The sequence below is a fragment of the Sabethes cyaneus genome, chromosome 2 (assembly GCF_943734655.1).
Source record: "Sabethes cyaneus chromosome 2, idSabCyanKW18_F2, whole genome shotgun sequence".
Classification (NCBI taxonomy): domain Eukaryota; kingdom Metazoa; phylum Arthropoda; class Insecta; order Diptera; family Culicidae; genus Sabethes; species Sabethes cyaneus.
Window position 1 is genome coordinate 104,239,691 of NC_071354.1, and position 22,963 is coordinate 104,262,653.

Genomic DNA, 22,963 nt, shown 5'->3' on the forward strand with positions numbered 1-22,963 from the left:
CGAAACCGTTTCCGCTATGCTGCGGAATCTCACCATGTGCAACCACACATGAACTGCTCTGGAAGGAAAGCTCTGAGCCATTATCGTTGGCACAACATTCAAATTAGCTGAGTAAATTGACAACTCGTATGGTGAATTTCAACAAAACCAATTACGATATTGTCACTGCTAATGGATTGGGACTTCCTAACTAATTATTGCTTCCTAGCATGAAATTTACCCTTTTTGTGCAAGACCTATTGTTTCTTTAATAGCAAAACAAAAACCATTTGGATTTAAATGAAATTTGGATAAAAAAAAAATTTTATCATTGATATTCTAAAATTTTAGAAATGCTTTTACACTCATAGGCTAGGTGTACTACTTTATTTTCCTAAATATCTACATCAATGCATAGATTAAAAAACTGATTCAGGAATCGCAAGCAAACCTGCATTCACCCGTTCACTTATGTGAACTAGCTGTTCTGAACGACTTAGTCGCCCAACATTATATGAAATATGACTCATTGTGGTATGTAATATATGTAACAGCGCTGAAAAAGGTTAAACTTTAGATAAAGCCATGGAGTATCCAAAGCCCTAACCAAAAAGGTATTGAAAATATTAAAAATTGTCACCAGGTTTCACAAATTGTCACCAGGCAAACCATTTATAGAGAAATCCTTAACCCGTTGGACATTGTATTAGCCAATAAATCGCTCCGCTGCAAACTCTAGCTTTAACTTCCTTCCATAACGGCTGGTAAAACAATTTTGCTAATTAGAGCCTCGCCAAATAGGAAACCCCTTTTAATTAAACTCATCCGGTTAAATTTGCTACTGCATATGGGTATTAATCAAGCCCTTTAATTATTTCCGTTCCGTGCATGGCAGACGGAACAGCCAGACCCCTGAATGAGTTCATCGAAAACGAAAACATTGTTTGACATGAAAATCAACAGTGATTAGTTTGTCGAAGGGTAGCTAAACTAATAGTAGTCTTTCAAGTTTGGCTCCCATTAGTAATGTAATGCTTGTCTACTTTTTAAACTACCAAACATTGCATGATTTCCTCTGTGTAATTATTGTACAGTACCTATAGTATATTAAAATATAATGACACACCGTCTGCCTGGTTAGTGACTCATTACCAACAAAAAAATAAAATTAATTACAGGACCAGGTGGCACACAGATTGCATGACTATTAGTTTCTTTGGAAGTATTTCAGTCTGCTGCAAATATGGGACTCCACAGTAATTATTATTCCTATCACGCAAAATCACGAATATATTTCACACGTAAATGTAATTTATTTTTACTTTAACCTTCGTAATTCAATAAAGCACTTTTTACAACAGGTAAATGGCCACTTTCCTTAGCATGCACATGGTCTACTGAAAGAAAACAAAACCTGTGTCATACTCATACAGGTTTGAATTTCATATTTTCACAAAAATGTATTCTCAGGAAACAACAAAAAAAATCCTCAGGAAACAAACGGACAAACCGCATCCGAATTCAAGATTCATTTTGCTGGAGCTGGTTAAACGTTGTACAAGATTTGTGTTTTTTTTTCGCTGAAAACGTTGTACAAGATTTGTGTTTTTTTTTCGCTGAATGAATCAAATCAACCGGTAGCTTCCTACGGAGTGCCATAGAATCAGCATAGCATAGCGAAATGAACACTTTCCCCGAGGCTACTGTAACCGGCCCGGCATTGCTGACTGCATTTTACGGATTGTCCTTTCGAGATTTCAGCAAACCGTACACCACCGCACATTTTTTTAGAGATTTTTTTTTCAAAGCGCTTACGAAGTACTGACGAAGTCCGTGTAGGTTTCATCATTCTGTAACAAACGGCTCCCCATAGGCTGCCGGACCAGGCGGTTTACGTTACATCTTGGCCCAGCCGTTCCAGAGCGCTATCGGAGGAATGCTGCCGAGATCAAACGACCGCTCCTATACACGGCATCTAAAGCGTACTTTCAAAAGCTTAAATTATGGGATAATACTGCTGCTTCCAGTGGGAATACCTTTTTTCGTGGGTTGGGGTGGGTGGTGAATTCTATGGTAAAACAAAGAGAAAGTGTTATTGGAAAGCATTGTTTGCCAAGACCGCTTCAAGCGTTAGAGAGATAAAAGAAAGTATGAAACAGTCACTTTAACATTTTGAAGTGGTGAGAAAGACCAGTGATTCACACAAAAATAGGATGAAAATGTGCACTGTAGGTTGCAACTATATCGATAATTATCGTATGAATTATATAAACACTAGCTGACCCGACAAACTTCGTATTGCCACAAATTAACCTGTGTTGTACATAAATCATGAATCTCGGATGATCTTTGTCACTTCTCGAGTTTTGCAAGCCCCCCAGTGGGCGGCGCTTCCGACGGCGGGTCACCGGCAACACTCGCGACCGGCTCGTCCTGAATGATCTAGTGTTACTATAGATAGTTTTTGTGGTCTTGTTATTGATTAATGTTTTATGGAAGAGTCTCGAATTTCTCGAGTTGGATTAGTTTTTGAGTTTCGCAAAAATTTCTGTTTTATTTGTATGAGAGTCCATATCCCCCTACCACAGGGGTGAGAGGTCTCTAACTATCATAAAATAAATTCAAGACTCAAAAATCTCCTACATGCTAAATTTGATTCCATTTGCTTGATTAGTACTCAAATTATAAGGAAATTTGTATTTCATTTGTATGGGAGCCCACCCTCTTAAAAGGGAAAGGGGTCGTAATACACCACAGAAAACAAATTCTGCCATCTAAAACTCTCACATGCCAAATTTGGTTCCATTTGCTTGATTAGTTCTAAAGTTATGAGCAAATTTGTATTTCGTTTGAATGGGAGCCCCCCCCCCCTCCTAAAAAGGTAAGAAGTCCTAATTCATCATGGGAAAAATGGTTGCCTTCAAAAACACCCACATGCCAAATATGGTTCCATTTGCTTGATTAGTTCTCGAATTATGAGAAAATTTGTATTTCATTTGTGTAGAAGCCCCCCTCTTGAAGTGTGGAAGGAAGTGTGGTGTAGAAAATATTTTTGCCTCCAAAAACCTCCACATGCCGAATTTGGTTCTATTTGCTTGATTAGTTCTCGAGTTATGGGGAAATTTGTATTTCATTTGTATTGGAGCCCCCCCTCCTAATGTGGGAAGAGGTCCTAATTCATCACAGAAAAAATTCTTGCCTCCAAAAACACCTACACGCCAAATTTGGTTCCATTTGCTGGATTAGTTCTCGAGTTATGAGGAAATTTGTATGGAAACCCCTCCTCTTAAAGGGGAGAGGAGTTATAATTCCCCTTATAAAGAGGGGAGGGGTCTCAAATTACCCTAGAATAAATTCTTGTCACCGAAAACACCCACATGCCAAATTTGGTTCTATTTGCTTGATTAGTTCTCAAGTTATGCAGAAATTTGTGTTTCATTTGTATGGGAGCCCCCCCTCTTAGTGGGGGGAGGGGTCTCTAACCATCACTAAAACCTTTCCTGGCCCCAAAAACCTCTACATGCAAATTTTCACGCCGATTGGTTCAGTAGTTTTTGATTCTATAAGGAACACAGGACAGACAGACAGACAGACAGACAGACAGACAGACAGACAGACAGACAGACAGACAGACAGACAGACAGACAGACAGACAGACAGACAGACAGACAGACAGACAGACAGACAGACAGACAGACAGACAGACAGACAGACAGACAGACAGACAGACAGACAGACAGACAGACAGACAGACAGACAGACAGACAGACAGACAGACAGACAGACAGACAGACAGACAGACAGACAGACAGACAGACAGACAGACAGACAGACAGACAGACAGACAGACAGACAGACAGACAGACAGACAGACAGACAGACAGACAGACAGACAGACAGACAGACAGACAGACAGACAGACAGACAGACAGACAGACAGACAGACAGACAGACAGACAGACAGACAGACAGACAGACAGACAGACAGACAGACAGACAGACAGACAGACAGACAGACAGACAGACAGACAGACAGACAGACAGACAGACAGACAGACAGACAGACAGACAGACAGACAGACAGACAGACAGACAGACAGACAGACAGACAGACAGACAGACAGACAGACAGACAGACAGACAGACAGACAGACAGACAGACAGACAGACAGACAGACAGACAGACAGACAGACAGACAGACAGACAGACAGACAGACAGACAGACAGACAGACAGACAGACAGACAGACAGACAGACAGACAGACAGACAGACAGACAGACAGACAGACAGACAGACAGACAGACAGACAGACAGACAGACAGACAGACAGACAGACAGACAGACAGACAGACAGACAGACAGACAGACAGACAGACAGACAGACAGACAGACAGACAGACAGACAGACAGACAGACAGACAGACAGACAGACAGACAGACAGACAGACAGACAGACAGACAGACAGACAGACAGACAGACAGACAGACAGACAGACAGACAGACAGACAGACAGACAGACAGACAGACAGACAGACAGACAGACAGACAGACAGACAGACAGACAGACAGACAGACAGACAGACAGACAGACAGACAGACAGACAGACAGACAGACAGACAGACAGACAGACAGACAGACAGACAGACAGACAGACAGACAGACAGACAGACAGACAGACAGACAGACAGACAGACAGACAGACAGACAGACAGACAGACAGACAGACAGACAGACAGACAGACAGACAGACAGACAGACAGACAGACAGACAGACAGACAGACAGACAGACAGACAGACAGACAGACAGACAGACAGACAGACAGACAGACAGACAGACAGACAGACAGACAGACAGACAGACAGACAGACAGACAGACAGACAGACAGACAGACAGACAGACAGACAGACAGACAGACAGACAGACAGACAGACAGACAGACAGACAGACAGACAGACAGACAGACAGACAGACAGACAGACAGACAGACAGACAGACAGACAGACAGACAGACAGACAGACAGACAGACAGACAGACAGACAGACAGACAGACAGACAGACAGACAGACAGACAGACAGACAGACAGACAGACAGACAGACAGACAGACAGACAGACAGACAGACAGACAGACAGACAGACAGACAGACAGACAGACAGACAGACAGACAGACAGACAGACAGACAGACAGACAGACAGACAGACAGACAGACAGACAGACAGACAGACAGACAGACAGACAGACAGACAGACAGACAGACAGACAGACAGACAGACAGACAGACAGACAGACAGACAGACAGACAGACAGACAGACAGACAGACAGACAGACAGACAGACAGACAGACAGACAGACAGACAGACAGACAGACAGACAGACAGACAGACAGACAGACAGACAGACAGACAGACAGACAGACAGACAGACAGACAGACAGACAGACAGACAGACAGACAGACAGACAGACAGACAGACAGACAGACAGACAGACAGACAGACAGACAGACAGACAGACAGACAGACAGACAGACAGACAGACAGACAGACAGACAGACAGACAGACAGACAGACAGACAGACAGACAGACAGACAGACAGACAGACAGACAGACAGACAGACAGACAGACAGACAGACAGACAGACAGACAGACAGACAGACAGACAGACAGACAGACAGACAGACAGACAGACAGACAGACAGACAGACAGACAGACAGACAGACAGACAGACAGACAGACAGACAGACAGACAGACAGACAGACAGACAGACAGACAGACAGACAGACAGACAGACAGACAGACAGACAGACAGACAGACAGACAGACAGACAGACAGACAGACAGACAGACAGACAGACAGACAGACAGACAGACAGACAGACAGACAGACAGACAGACAGACAGACAGACAGACAGACAGACAGACAGACAGACAGACAGACAGACAGACAGACAGACAGACAGACAGACAGACAGACAGACAGACAGACAGACAGACAGACAGACAGACAGACAGACAGACAGACAGACAGACAGACAGACAGACAGACAGACAGACAGACAGACAGACAGACAGACAGACAGACAGACAGACAGACAGACAGACAGACAGACAGACAGACAGACAGACAGACAGACAGACAGACAGACAGACAGACAGACAGACAGACAGACAGACAGACAGACAGACAGACAGACAGACAGACAGACAGACAGACAGACAGACAGACAGACAGACAGACAGACAGACAGACAGACAGACAGACAGACAGACAGACAGACAGACAGACAGACAGACAGACAGACAGACAGACAGACAGACAGACAGACAGACAGACAGACAGACAGACAGACAGACAGACAGACAGACAGACAGACAGACAGACAGACAGACAGACAGACAGACAGACAGACAGACAGACAGACAGACAGACAGACAGACAGACAGACAGACAGACAGACAGACAGACAGACAGACAGACAGACAGACAGACAGACAGACAGACAGACAGACAGACAGACAGACAGACAGACAGACAGACAGACAGACAGACAGACAGACAGACAGACAGACAGACAGACAGACAGACAGACAGACAGACAGACAGACAGACAGACAGACAGACAGACAGACAGACAGACAGACAGACAGACAGACAGACAGACAGACAGACAGACAGACAGACAGACAGACAGACAGACAGACGGACAGACAGACAGACAGACAGACAGACAGACGGACAGACAGACAGACAGACAGACAGACAGACAGACAGACAGACAGACAGACAGACAGACAGACAGACAGACAGACAGACAGACAGACAGACAGACAGACAGACAGACAGACAGACAGACAGACAGACAGACAGACAGACAGACAGACAGACAGACAGACAGACAGACAGACAGACAGACAGACAGACAGACAGACAGACAGACAGACAGACAGACAGACAGACAGACAGACAGACAGACAGACAGACAGACAGACAGACAGACAGACAGACAGACAGACAGACAGACAGACAGACAGACAGACAGACAGACAGACAGACAGACAGACAGACAGACAGACAGACAGACAGACAGACAGACAGACAGACAGACAGACAGACAGACAGACAGACAGACAGACAGACAGACAGACAGACAGACAGACAGACAGACAGACAGACAGACAGACGGACAGACAGACAGACAGACAGACAGACAGACAGACAGACAGACAGACAGACAGACAGTCTGTTCTTTATAGGTATAGATTATATAAACGAAGAACAAACAGAAAAAGGACGGTATTTCAATTTCATATTTGTTGGTCCTCCGGTGAGTGCTCCAAGGGAGCACTTGAGTGCTCTCCGACGCATTGAAGAGTCGCAAGTTCGACGTCGTAGCGCAACAGGAAGTGTGCTGGAAGGGTTTAACGATGGATATACCATCTACCAGAACTGCGGCAACACGCACGAGCCAGGTACAGTTTTCATAGTCATTGGCAAGATGCAGAAACGGGTGCTTAGGTGGTGGCCAATCAATCCTCGAATATGCAGGTCAAGAATCAGGTGCCTCTTCTTCATCATAAGCATTATAAACGTGAACAGCCGTCACCTCACAAGTACCGATAACGATAATAAGGAATTCTACGCGCAGTTGTAGCGTAAAAACGAGCACTGCCCAAATCTTGATATTAGTATCGTCATCGGGGATTTCAACGCTGAGGTCGGCCAGGAGGAGGAATTCAAACCGAGTCAAAGATCGATCACCTTTTGATTGGCTTTTGACACTTCTCAAACATCATTGGTATCAGATACTATCGAAGCTCTTACGTTGACTGGGACCTACCTCACTACCTAGTGATGAATAAGATCCGCAAAAAACTCTCCGTTGTGAACAGCATTTGGTACCAACGCCAGCTTCGGTTAAATCTAGCGTAGTCGAAGCAGCCAAACTTCGCCGTAAATTACGCGCAATCTCTCGAAACCGCGCTGTCAGAAGCTACAAAGCAGAAGCCCCCCTCAAGGATTGTTTATTGTTTATTGTTTATATGCTTTGACGGTTTTTCGGCTTTCAGTCAAGTGGATTTAGCAAACGATTGTCTTGCTTTTACTTATCCGACGTTTCGGTGATTTATTTCACCTTTTTCTAAGGATTAGATGCTTAATCGTTTTTTGTCATATCTTTGTGTCGTATTCCTATTGTGCAACCTAATAACATGGCGTCTACTTTGTATGTATTTTATTGAATTTGAAATCGTGACCCGAATTCAGTGACCCGAATAAAACAAACCGCAAAACCCCGCTTTCTGGACCAGTTTTCAAATGCAAACAAAACGCAAAACGTACCTTAAACTTCATATTTCAAATTCAATAATATACATACAAAGTAAACGCCATGTTATTAAGTTGCACAATAGGAATACGACACAAATATATGACAAAAAACGATTAAGCTTTTAATCCTTAGAAAAAGGTGGAATAAATCACCGAAACGTCGGATAAGTAAAAGCAAGACAATCGTTTGCTAAATCCACTTGACTGAAAGCCGAAAAACCGTCAAAGCATAATAATTTAAAGTCGATAAACTCTCCCTCTACGTTTATTGTTTATATGTATAAAATTTATCTGACTATAAGACTATATAAATTGATGTTGCAATACCATCAATACAGCCATTAGCAGTATAACGGAGAGCTTCATTGAGCATGTTGGGGGATGGGATCGTTGCCTCCAGTGTTCGATAGCTCTTGGTGGGTAATTGGGGATCCAGCCCCCAGCATCGACGGAATTCTGCCCCCAGCAGAATGACCAGTTCTCCGAGTATTATCAGGTAAAATCCAGAGGATGGAACCGCCTTTCGGGAATGATGGCCAGTAAAATCACTCCATGTACAGAAAAGATATACACTTTATTTACTGCACAATTAACGGAATCGAACTTTAATAAAAGCAATTTCTTATCATAGTTGAACACTTATATATAATTAGACATTTAACAAATAAAACCCAGCATGCGGTTCCATCGCCCATGCTATCCGATGGTTGATTTGGATGCGACTGACTTATTGCTCCAGCAGTAAGCCGAAGGGATCCTTCGGGCTAATCATGCGATGTTATTTCGGTGGTCCAGAAATGAGATAAACTCTCCGCTCTTATCAGCATCACCTCTGCGCTGATGAGTTGGTTGGATGTGATTTCTGCGTTGATCGATTGGTTTGATGCTATCTCGTTCTGTGATATATGCGGATGCGATCTCGTTCTGTGATATAATATTGTCATCGAAAGGGTTGTAGTGCTGGGTGGGAAACCGTACTCCTTAACATCCTCACCCACCCAGAAATTGTACGCATTTCTGAAAAGAAAGAAAGCAGATCCTCTTCGACGGGACGGGATTTTTGGGAAGGATATCCCCTGAATTTTCATCATCCGGTGCCGGCAGGATACGAAATTTCCCTGCTGGTTGCACTGAAACTTCCTGTGGCTGCCTTCAGGTTGCCTGTTGAGGGATGTAGCTTGTAGAACGAATAAGTTGTCCTTAGTAACGGCCAGCCTTCCATCTTCATTAGCGAATACCGGCTGCAATTGTTTGTTATTTCATTCAAACCTCACCCACCGTTGGAGGGAGTAGTTGGTCTCAATCCAATAGACTAGTCTTTTCATAATAGTTGCATAAAATTTACGCCGATGTAATCAAACTTCCGTGCTTGAAGGCTTTTTTCTAATGTATTTGACGACGAGTTAGGATTCTGGATAACCCTTTCAATGTCACTGGCACCTTTCATCGAAAACCGGTTGATGTAGATCTTTAGTGGTTAGATACGGGGTGGGCTTGGCTCTGTCGCCGTATTGAAATCCTGGGTTTATGCTTCTTGGTATGGTAAGTCTCGCGAAGCTGCACCGAAGTAGTGGATCCTTTACATATTCCCAAGCTGCCGGTATTTAACCTTCCGATGTGTTCCTTTTTAGAGAATTTTACCCTTGGCCAACCTTTGTCCGGTTCCTTGGAATCGTCGAAATAGGATGTCTATTGATTCGCACGATTTCGATAAAATGTCTTCCTTCTTTGGTAGGATGACGGTGTACCAACCGTCTGAATGCCGTCACACAGTTCACCGGATTGTTTCTTCACCGTGGATGTGCCCAGTTTTCTCGAAGTGGATATGTTGCACCTTATTTGTGAAGATTGAGTTTGTTCCGAAAACCCGCCGCAAATCACCCAGCCAAACACGGATTCCTTTAATAGAGGCAGTTGTTCTCCCAATGTAATTTTTCGGCCGCTTTCAAAGAATTCAAAGAACGCTTCAATCCCGAGAACCATGTCCACACCATGGGACTGAAAGAATGCAGGGTCTGCCAGATTAACACCGCTAGGAAATTTCCACCTGCTCGTATTGATTTTTGTTGCCGGGAGATTTGCCGTTATTCTTGGGAGAACTAGGAATGTAAGTTCACGGGCGTACTCTGAAACTCGAGAACGCACCAAAGTTCTTAAACCTTGCTTCACCGTTGAAATAGTTTGACCAATTCCAGCGACGGTTATATTAACAGGTTCTCGGTCAACCTTTAACCGTTGGGTCAAGCGCTCAGTAATAAAGTTACTCTCCGACCCAGAATCCAGTAGAGCACGCGCCTTATGCTGATTCCCATTATCGTCTTCCACTATGACGACAGCTGTAGCTAAAAGCACCTGAGATGTACACTGACTCGCTGCAATAGATACGCTTAAGTTTGAGACTGCCATATTCATGCCTTGGGTAGGAATTGGATTGGATGATTCCTGTGATAGCGCAGAAGGAATTGGCTCGTTATCCTCCACATTCGCAATAACCTTGGTTTCCCCTTCCTTTGATTTGAAGCATACTAGCGTATGGTGGCGGCCGTTGCAGATTCGACAGGAAAATTTAGATATACAATCCTTTGCATGGTGTCCGGTCCGAAAACAATTGCGACAAAGACCATGAGTTTTCAGTAGTGTGTCGCGTTCCAACACCTCCATTTGTTGAAACGTGGGGCACTGATATAGTGGATGATTCAACGTACAAGCTACGCAGCGTCCCCCAGACGCTTGATTAGAATTATAGCAAACCTTGGCTATTGGTTGGTTTTGCCTTGGTAGTGGTTGTTGGACACCCTTAGTGTCGCAGAACCTGGATGGTAAACAATCCAAAACCTGTACTCTGCGCCGCAGAAATTCCATTAAATCCACTAATGTATCCTGTTCCCTTGTTGATGATACCTCTTCCCACCCTCTTCTAGTGACCGGATCCAATCGCGCAGTGAGAATGTTTACTAGAAGGAGGTCCTTGTAGTCCTCCGGTTGGACTATTTGATCCAAGGTTTTAACTATTCTCTCGGCACCTTCGACGAGAATATGCAAGTCGGCTACAGATTCCTTGTTAAGTGTGGGCAGATTAAAGAGTGCCTGTACCTGCCGTTTTCTAAGCTGCTTGCAGTTGTTGTAACGTTTTAGCAGCAAGGCCCACGCCACCTGATAATTAGCCCTCGTAATTTGTAGCGGATCGATGAGGGTTTTTGGCTCTCCCTGTAGGCAACCTTTTAGATAATGGAATTTTTCCACTTCGGGTAAATCTTCTTTCCAGTGGATGAGCGACGTAAACAAATCCCGAAAGCTCAACCACTCATCGATGTCTCCATTAAAAGTTTGCAGTTTTATTTGTGGCAACCGAACGTGCTCGATTACACTGTGCGTCGAAACATCTCCTATCCTGATCGACTGCTCGGCTTGTGGTTCCTCGAGCAGCTTGATTTTGTCCATAAGGAAGGATTTAACCTCGTAATAGCGGTCACTAAATTCCATTCGTTCCTTCTCCAAACCGGCGGTTTCTGGATTGAAATCCTCGTGGGCAAAGATCTCCACCAATACATCGCTGAATCCTTCCCATAACTTATCTAGCTTGCAAAACCGAACTTGGATTTCGCTAACTGTAGTAGAATCCTTAAAGGCTTGCATGAATCTCCAAATGTCATTGAAAGATAGCTGGATCTCCTTCATCCTTGCGGTTAGTGCCTTCATGGAGGGCACCTTCTTCGCTGCTGGCATTGTGTTGGCGTTTAGTTAAACGAATGAGCAGAGGAAATAGATGTGGTGTAGTAGGCTATAACGAATCCTAGCTAAGCTAGGCATATACTGTAAAATTTCACTGACCCACAGAAAACCCAGCTCCGCCCTCCGTATATAAGAAATGTTCTCGAGCCTTGTGATGTCAATAATCAATCGGTAACACACACAAAACCTTTCCGCCAGAAATGACCGAATATTTCACCAAGCAATAAGCCGTAAATCCGAACGTTGATTAAATTATCCGAACAACAATCAGTTGCCTCATAGGCATCAAGGCTCACCAAGTTTAAAGCAAGACGAAGAGGATTGATTTTAATTTAGTGTATTATCTGCATGCCTAGCCACAGCAGTACATATACTAAGTTTTTTTTTTACCTTAACGAAATATTTGATGCGCCTCCTCTCCGATGCTTTAGGATACCAGCATGGACCAATCCAGGTTGTCCAATCTAGCCGGTTAACCACTGGACAGCTAATTGTAGTCTCGAGAAATACTATGGCGACGGACAGCGTCACCGGCAATGGTATACCAGTTGTATTGTGAACAATTGGGTCCTTTGCTCGTCCACTCGACAACCGATAAAATCCAGATCCGTAGCTGACGAATCTGCTCGACTAAATCCAAGCCAAGATGATAAAGCGGCAATGGCGGCTGATCCAAATCCCGCCAGGTTCCAGAGGTTGATCCTATTGTAAGATGAAGTGATAGCAATGGCGGTCCTCCCAAGCCATGCCAAACCTAGGCGCGTTGATTCCTTTGTGCGGTACAATAGAGGCGGGAACAATGGCGGTCCACCCAAGCCACGCCGATCCAATTAGCGTCCAAACCAAATCGTACGAGTATCGACCCTGTGTCGATGAATCCAACTTCGAACCGGGTTCCGATCCGGCTCGAAGGACCAAAATGTTGGGGGATGGGATCGTTGCCTCCAGTGTTCGATAGCTCTTGGTGGGTAATTGGGGATCCAGCCCCCAGCATCGACGGAATTCTGCCCCCAGCAGAATGACCAGTTCTCCGAGTATTATCAGGTAAAATCCAGAGGATGGAACCGCCTTTCGGGAATGATGGCCAGTAAAATCACTCCATGTACAGAAAAGATATACACTTTATTTACTGCACAATTAACGGAATCGAACTTTAATAAAAGCAATTTCTTATCATAGTTGAACACTTATATATAATTAGACATTTAACAAATAAAACCCAGCATGCGGTTCCATCGCCCATGCTATCCGATGGTTGATTTGGATGCGACTGACTTATTGCTCCAGCAGTAAGCCGAAGGGATCCTTCGGGCTAATCATGCGATGTTATTTCGGTGGTCCAGAAATGAGATAAACTCTCCGCTCTTATCAGCATCACCTCTGCGCTGATGAGTTGGTTGGATGTGATTTCTGCGTTGATCGATTGGTTTGATGCTATCTCGTTCTGTGATATATGCGGATGCGATCTCGTTCTGTGATATAATATTGTCATCGAAAGGGTTGTAGTGCTGGGTGGGAAACCGTACTCCTTAACAGAGCAAGTGGCACGCAATCAGTGGAACGACTGGTTTGACGATAAATGTAGGGGTTATTTGAAAAGGAGAATACTGCGCTGGAGGCCAACATGCGCAATACCACACGTCAGAACATGGCAAAACACGGTGACCGTACGAGAGCCATAAATACGATAACCATACGGACGGTTGCCATACGTACGAATGCCATATAAACGAATGCCATAATGTATGTTTGCCATAATGGACGGAAGCCATAATGTACGTTTTCCGTAATCCATATATTCAACGTTCCTAGATGATTCAGGGCGAGCCGGCCGCAGGCAACGGCGAGTGTTCGCCAGTGACCTGCCGTCGGAAGCGCCGGCCACTGCGGGGGGCAGCCCCCCGCAGAAATCACATCTGTCTAGGTTTATTCGTTTTCCTAGGTTTACCGTCCTCTAGTTAGTTTTCCCTAGTCCTCGCATCGAGATACTCTTTATTAAATGAAAAGCGGCAAAGCCGCTTTTTTGATCTGAATCAGTCAGGCCTCTTGCGACGTGGTCGCGCTGGTCCTTTAAGCTATGAACTGGTCGAAGTGTAGTTCTGAGCCTCCATACCAAAAATATGAATTATGGCAAACGTGCATAATGGCTCCCGTCCATTATGGCAAACATACATTATGGCATTCGTCTGTATGGCTCCCGTCTATTATGGCGAACATACATTAGGGCATTCGTCTGTATGGCAATCGTACGTATGGCAAACGTATATATGGCTGATGGGGTGTCGTCAGCCGAAATGTGTCGAGATAAGAATGGCAGTATTATGACGGACAAAGTGTACCCTGTATAAAAAGATCATTAGAACAGTTAAGCTGGAATCACACGGACCATCAGCGAACATCATCGGCAACGTATCGTAACGAAACGTCAGTGATGGTCGCTTACATTTTCAATATGCGCATTCACACGCGTCCGGAACGTTCCATCACGGAACGTCAAGGCACTCGTGTGAATATGCTAATTGAAAATGCATGCAACCATCACTGACGTTCCGTTACGATGCGTTGCCGTTGATGTTCGTTGACGGCCAGTGTGATTCCAGCTTTATTCTCTACGGGCAAGAAACGTGGGCATTCGCTCTAGGAGGACCAGCGAGTGCTCGGAGTTTTCGAAAGTCAAGTGCTAAAAGAATGATTTTGGCGGCGTACAGGAGAACGGAATATGCAGGCGGAGGATTAACATTGAACTCGCACAACTCTATGGTGCACCGAACATCCAAAAGATGACTAAAGCTGGGGGTTACGATGGGTAAAGCATGTTACAAGAATGCCGGACAACTACTATGCAAAAAAAGGTATTTGTTTCAAATCCGGTAGGAACAAGACGACCAGGGTCATATCGAGCAAGAGTGTTAGACCAAGTGGAGCGAAATCTGGTGGAGAGTGCACGGTGACCAAGGAATTGGAGACCGCAAGCCCACAACGGAATAAATTGGAGAAATTTTGTGCATAAGGCTATGTCCAGGACGATAAATCAATTAAGTAAGTAAATATTGAGAACAGTGAGACAAACAGACGCAGCGAGAGAGCTGAAAAGAACGGCATCAGGTTATACTAAAGGTATGGACTGATGAGACCACCTACGGACTGGTGGGAAGATCTCATATGCCCTATTTACAAAAAGGGTCATTGACTCGAATGCACCAATTTACCGAGGTATTACTCTCCTCAATTCTGCATACAAAATTCCCCCCGCATCCTGTTTCTCAGACTGAGGCCGTTGCAGGAAACCTTTCGAGAGGGTCGCTCCCCGACGGACCAAATGTTCACCTTGCGACAAATTCTCGATAAATGCCGGGATTTAACCTGCAGACTCACCATTTGTTTGTAGACTTCATGGTGGCGTACGATTCAGTTAAAGGAAATGAGCCGTGGCAGATTATGCATTAACATAGTCTTCCAATAAAACTGATTAGGAGGATACGTGCTACCCTTGATGGTTCAATATCAAGTGTCAGGAAAGCGGGTGATACATAGGACTCGTTTGTGACGTAAGATGGTTTGAAACAGGATGACGGACAACCAATTTGCTGTTCAACATTGCAAGAGAAGATGCTATTCGAAGGGCAGACTTGCAGAGAACCGGTACCATCGTCACGAAATCTCATATACTCCTAGGGTTTGCGAATGACATCGATATCAACGGTGTTAACCGCAGATCTGTGGAAGAAGCGTATACGAATCTTAAGAAAGAAGCTACGAGGATAGGGCTTACCACATGAACTCTACCAAAACAAAGTATACGGTAGTTGGTAGAGAGTGTGGTAGCCCTTCGGGTGCTGCAACTGTAGTGGTGATAGATTAGGCTGACCAGACGTCCTGGATTATGCGGAACTGTTTCGGATTTGGATAGCTTGTCCCAGATTACAAAGCGTCCCGGAAAGTGTCCTGCATTGATTTTTTTTTAATCGAAACAGTTTCTAAGGATGAAACATAGGAAATTATGTTACATTGCATGAAAAAACCTACTGCTGACACCGCTCGTCAGCCGGTGCATACCCTCCCCAGTCACGGCCCCGGTCAGCCGGCACCTTGAACTCCTCATCTGACCAACGCAACGTCGCTGGTGACTGTTCTCTTCATTTTCAGCTTTCGCTTCAGTATCCTCAGTATTTCAATACTGGACGAACCCGGGGACAATTTGGTGCAGTCAGTTCTTTTTACATGAACTGAAGTCCATTGTCTATTATAGCATGCAAGCGGAAACTGCGACAGGCTATCATGGGACCTAATGACGGACAAAATCCGCCTGGTGAGGCACATACCCCTCTGTATCTCCGAATTCTTATCCGTCATAAAACACTGATTTTCACACGGATGCCAATGAAACAGATCCCTTGCCAAGTCATGACCTTTTATCACGAATCTATCTCCAACACCAATCTCGAATCTGTTACAAACCCTACCGCGAGTCAGAGCACCGCTGGGATTGGCTGAAGTCGGCCTTCTCTAAAGCTTATTCATCATCGAATCATGCATCGCGTTTCGTCACCACCCGGCCGTAGAGCCCATGAGACCGGATTCTAGCCTTTATTTATTGTTTGAGGCTTCTGTTGGGCTCCCTACTTGCTCGGTAACAGCGGTCAGTATTTAGTTTTTTAGCCAAAGCACAATCCCTGATGCTGAGATCAGCCTTGACTTTCCGAATGACCCTCAACCGCAGTTGACAATCAAGAGTTCAACTCTAACGTATGGCCTGCACCATACGGACAGCCCTGAGAATTTCTTTACACTCCTCAATTACTCACACCACAGCTCTTTTGGGATAATCAGTCAGTCCCACCAGCTCCCGAGTCGACGCTGATGGATTCTGCAGGTAACGGCACACAATTACTTTCATTTCTCCTCCTGCATGAAGAATATCTCGAAACCACGTTACTTTTAAGCTGCGAAAAAATATACCGCGCAGAGCAGAACTGTTTACCGATAACACAACGCTACCAAAAGCTAGCATCCACGGACACTGAGAGCGCCGCCGTTATCGCCCAAATGAAGTACCCAATTTCTAAATGATCCCATCTTTACTACCGAACCTATTCAGCAAATAAGCCATTCAATATGTCCCGCATTCATCCAAATAAAATCTGGTCGCTTTATGATAGATGGAGATACTTTGGAAGAGATTGACGAATTTGTTTGGTACGTAGGTACCTTTGTACATTAGTGACATGTGATTTTAAAATGTTTGGAAAAAGAGCGACTTACTGTAGATGTTTATCCCCTATTTATACCTTCAATCTGAAATTTTTCGTTCATGTTTTACATCGCTACTGTTCCCTTCGCTATCAGATCTAAACTTTTTCTGTCGTCTAGGGATGTTTTCGAGAAACTAAGATAAGACTTAATCCACATAACGAAGTGATCTGACGTTTCCGCTACGTTATTATTTACCATTTTACGTGACAATCAGAAGAAATTATGTCATAGTACGACAAATTTAATTTTCCATTGACTTGACTCTAATCGTCTTCAAGAAGATAGTAGAAAATGCTGCATAGTGGAAAATGGCCAAACATGGAATAATTAAACTGAAATTACTCGAGTTAGAGAAAAAACCAGTTTTTTATTTTCACATATATTTGAAATAAAATTTTAAGCTTCCAGAAATGGCCAAGTTTGATTTTTCCCGCTTGCCCCTTTTTGAGATATTCTATTCTGAAAAAGAACAAAAACACAGGAAAAACGTTAGAACTCATTATACGCATGAGTTTTCAACATACAATATTCCACAAAAATATGTCTCTTGATAAAAGAAACAACTTTGTAAAACATTATGATGCAATAAAACCATTAAATTTGAAGTAATTAGGGCAAAAGTGATTTTTGAGAGGTCTTTATATAAAACGCCCTATGAGATAGAAAATATAAAAAATACGCCTACTATGTCTTTGGCAAAGTTACTTATATAATCTTTAGTTACAACTTTGTCGAAGAAATTATCCTTCTATCTCTTTTCTACAAAAAGTTATTATATGTTATGTGTTTACAAGCCAAACTGGAACTTAGCTGTTAATTTCACTTTAATTGTCTTTTATAATTGAAGAAAAAGTAAAAGTAAATTTCCAGTTAGTTTTCGTTTCTAGACCACTGTGCAGTGGTGTATCGATAGATTATAGATCTCGACGAATGTTAAGAAGCACTATTTTTAACGTGACTTAAATGATACATTATAGCTCTATGACAAAATGTGGTAAACAGAGAATGATGTGAAATACTACTTTAGTTTTCATTAACATATACTTTTCAAATCAAATCATCCTCTGTTTGACAACTGAATATATGTTTTAAAGAGCCAATTTACAAATGTCGCCAATGGGGAAAACCTGCTAACACTCCAGTCGCGTTAGTCACCAAATTCTGCCGAAGAGTAGTGTGGTTAGATGTTACATTTTACAGAAGAAAAGCATATTATATCTAGTATTCGTTAAAGTAAACTGCTTATTTTCGAATCTTTTGATTTATTTTCACTATTTTATAAATCAAACTCTAGACCCTAGAAGAATATATCTGATCCAAATAATAAAGTTTCATTGCTATCGTGATTAAGCACAATACAAGAAAAACGTTTCTGTGCTTAAAAAGGAAAACATAATATGTGTAGTTATTCAATCACACCTACGCATAGTTAGGAGCTGCATTCAATTTAATCGACTATTGTTGACTTCTTCGAAAGCCTGAGACAGTCTCTGAGAGCTTCACAGCAGATGTTGTCGCTAGTCGGATTACACTGTCTGGGAAAAAGTTTTACGAGTCAAGTTGGTAAACCGCATCTCATCTGTGTAACGAACAAGTTTGGCGGCCCAAAAGGAAGTAGAATAAAACTTAGTCGTCAACAGTGTATCTGTACTATGTGCACTGGTTATACATTTCACCAAGATAGCAACTTTAAGTTGTATGTTACTAAACGAAGATACATGTGCAATTGGTGCAAAAGCATGGCGAAAAGTAAGGGTGTATTTTATACACTGAATGTTCAATCACTGACAACGATGTAGGATACGCGGAAAAAACGAAAATAATAAAAATAGTGATTTTATTTGCTTTTTTCTTAAACTAGAACTAGGTGATATTCCAAAATCACGCTTCTCAGTCTAGCATCACGAGAAATGGACGATTTTGAACGATAATAATCCTGTCAATTCTCAGTAGATTTTGATGATTCGCATACTATTCGACTCATAAAAGATCCGGTAATTGTGTAGTTTCACAAAAATATTGTTTTCTAATCACCAGATAGAAGAAATGAATGAAAATTTTCAATGTCAAATTTTCTCACATATTTTCCTTGCTTCCCAGGCACGGACGACCATTACATACACAAAGCGTGCGGCTGCTCCTAATGATTCAAGAAAAGAAAGGAGCAGAAACTTACAACACTTCCATAGTCCATTCTTGCATTCTCACCGTGTAAAAACTATTGTAATGCTATAGAATGAATGCTGCTCGACTTCCAATTACTAAATTACTAATCAAGTTTTACCTGCAATCGCCATTCTCCCTTGCTACATCACGTTGCATCAGATTCAGATTTACTCGCGGACTGACTACTATGAATTAATTTATGTGCCTTGACGATTGCAGCAACAGTTCGGAAATAAGGCACGCATCCCCCGTGTAAAAAAGTATTGGGTGTAATTCTATAACGTACTCTTTTATATTTTTTAGAACTGTTAAAAACGGCAGCGATCAAACTGCCAGCACTGCTGATAGTAGTGTCAGCACCGGGCATCTCACGCCTACCGATATCAATTGTGTGAAAGAGCGACGATAAACTAGGTTAGAGCCAATAAATTGTAAGAGCTGACTCAGCAAAGAAGCCTAGTGAAAAACGCGTTTACCGCATTCGTAAAAGTTACTTGAAATTTGTATTTTTCATCAAAAATTATATTTAGTGTATGCTAGTTGATATATACTAAAATACACTATTGGTCATTCTTACGGTGTTCAACGCCAACCAAATCAATTTCGGGAATTGACTATTATAGTTAGTGTCAAAGAGGATTGCGCCTTCAACGAATGAGTATGTATTAGGAGAAAATATTCTAACCGTAAGTTGATAAAAATGTGAACCTCTAGAGTAGATCCAGAGTTAAAATTGCAAAAGCCCGTTGGCCTATTTACCTTCAAAATCATCTAAACAGCTTACTTGTATATTAATTAGGTTTAGCTGGAACTAAAATTAGGTTGAGATTGTCGTGTCGAAATTAAGAGAGTTACCATAAAGTAAGTTTAAATTCATTTATAAATATTATCTGAAAATTAAGTTGAACGATTAAATTACAGTTTTGAAGCTGCTTACCGTATGTAACTGCTGTCGAAGGTAATTCATCCGAAATTGGACAATACTCAACAAGAACATTTCATACACTTTCTACCCCCTAGAAAATGTAGCCGCAAACTAAGTCCAAACATTACACACATAGCTAGAACTAACTCGGCAAGTCAAAAAACTATCTATTTAAATGCTAAACGCGAAGGGTATTTTATTACTAAAATAATTAAATTATATCAGTCATCCATATCAAATCAATGCTGTACTGCCATCGTTACACTTTCGTTCATAAAATTAGCTTTCATTGAGGAATTTAATTTCATTAATACAAAGCTGTAGGATATTTCACACCAATCAAATCGCTTTATAGTCCCATGTTTTCGCATTGGAGCAATAATTCGTAATGATCGGCGATTATGACGGTAATGATGATGACCTACCTCCACAGTATGCTTTGAAATCGCCACAGCAGTCGCCGAGCTTTAAACAGGCGTGGTCGCAGTAGCATGGCTTAACATTTAAATCTGCCGTCATTGCATTTGGCGGCACTTTTTGCACAACACAAGCGGAATCCCGGCCGCTACAGCAGAGGGCCGCATCGCGGCATGAACCGCTACCACCATAAGCACCTACCACAAAAAGTGCTACCAACTGTAACAACATCAAAGCCACACACATTTTTACTGCCTGCCTATTTTTGTGTACGTTGTTTGCTTCGCACCGATTGTGCGAGAACGAGAACTCGCAGATTCCGACGCCAGATATGAAAGAGAAACACTTTAGCTCAACCAATTACACCACTAATCTGCTTTCTTATCCTTACGGAACGGCTGCGACTTTGTCAAGCTTTGCGGTTTGCGGAACATTATTCTTAGCCATAAATACCGTGGTTGCGAAATTAGTCATCAACTTAGACTTTATAGTAGATCAACATTTACGATGGTTGCAACTGGTAGACGCATTGCCAGCGCGGATGTTGGAAATCTGAAAAACTGAAAAAGAAATGGTTACGCATTAGGTAAAATATTAAATGGCAAAAAGAGTACAATTTTCAAGTTTTCTGGTACCCTTTGGGTTAAAACCCCTCTAAAAAAAAGTTTTCTGGTTAGATACATAAACAAATTCATCTTAAACTAAAAATTAAGCTCCATTCGATAGATTTTTATAAAAGTAAATTATGTTATTGAATAGTTAATGGTAAAGGGTCGAAACTTGAAACCCTTGTTAGATTTTATTAGAGAATTCTGGACCAACTGCAACTGGTGAGGTGCGTAAAATTTTTTACGTCAATAATCAAATAAACAATAAACAATAAACAATAAAAATCTTCATGAAAGTAGTTGCAGTTTATACTACTTTTACTAATATACCACTCATCAATACAATAATAAAACTTGTTCATGAGTAAAATTACACTTTTGGAATAAAACACAGACAATAAAATATAACCCATTAGTACCAAAAGCCTATTTATTTTATTCAACTTCTATACCATGACCGAACGCTCGCACCTTACATCTAACTCCACTCATAAGATTCTGTGCAACATCTGAGTGCAGCTTCTTTTGTAAGGAAACCTACTTTTTCTTCAAGTCTTCCTCAGATTTTACCTCCTTGGGATGCTTCCGCCAGGTTGCCAGGTTGAAAGCAGTAGTCTAGGAAGATCAGATTAATAATAAATACGTCAGAGATCACATACATGAAAGGAAGAGACTCCAAGGAACCAAACGCGTGCCTCTTACGGATGGTAACTCTTGACGGCGACGAGCTAGAAGTCAAGGACGAGGTAGATGAATTCGTGTATTTTGGATTGCTGGTGACCGCGGACAACATTAGTAAGGAAATCCAGCGGCGCATTCAAGCGGAAAATCGAGCCTATTTTGCCCTTCGCTATACGCTACGATCAAGAAGCACACGCTACCGTACGAATCTGATAATGCACAAATCTTTTATTAGGTCAGTAGTTTCTTATGGACTCGTTAGGTCGCTCACGGAGGATATATGCGCCCTTGCCGTATCCGAACGAAAGGGTACTGCGGATATTTGGCGAAGTACTGAAAGCGAAGAGTGGTGGAGACGTTTGAATCACGAGCCACAGGCATTGTTTGGAGTTAATCCCATCGTACATTTGGCGAAAGTCAGTAGGCTATGGTGGGCTATACACGTCGTAAGAATGCCGGACGATAGTGCGACGGAAATAGTTGTCTTCAACAACCTCACTGGCACCAGGAGCACGGGGCTCAACGTGCAAGATGGCACGATCACGTCGAAAGTGATTTGTGACTTTTGAGACGACTAGAAAATTGGCGACGAGTGGCCAAAGTTCGAGTTAAATGGAGGCGACTGCTTGAATCAGCACGAGCTACCCCGGCTTTAGGCTACTGACGTTGACTACGATATATTGTGTCATCCACGTTTATCGTACGCAACTACCGACTACTGCACTACTGCGGATCAAATTTTCACTTTCCGACAAATCCTCCAGGAATGTCGGCAGTACAATGTGCCCACGCATAATATATTCGTGAGTTTCCGGGAAACATACGACTCAGTCGAGCGCGAACAGCTATGGCAGAAAATGTACG

The 22,963-nt window shown here is 42.7% G+C and overlaps 1 protein-coding gene across 1 annotated transcript in view; it reads right to left on the reverse strand.

Moving 5' to 3' along the window:
- The window catches only part of LOC128735800 (somatomedin-B and thrombospondin type-1 domain-containing protein-like), a 78,114-nt gene extending 56,870 nt beyond the window's left edge, over positions 1–21,244 (reverse strand). The window contains exons 1-2 of the mRNA XM_053830285.1: positions 21,202–21,244; positions 20,819–21,091 (exon numbers count right to left, since the gene is read on the reverse strand). Of these exons, the coding sequence (XP_053686260.1) occupies positions 20,819–21,091; positions 21,202–21,244 (316 nt within the window). The remainder of the gene's footprint in view (positions 1–20,818; positions 21,092–21,201) is intronic.
- Between the last annotated feature and the right edge of the window lie 1,719 nt (positions 21,245–22,963).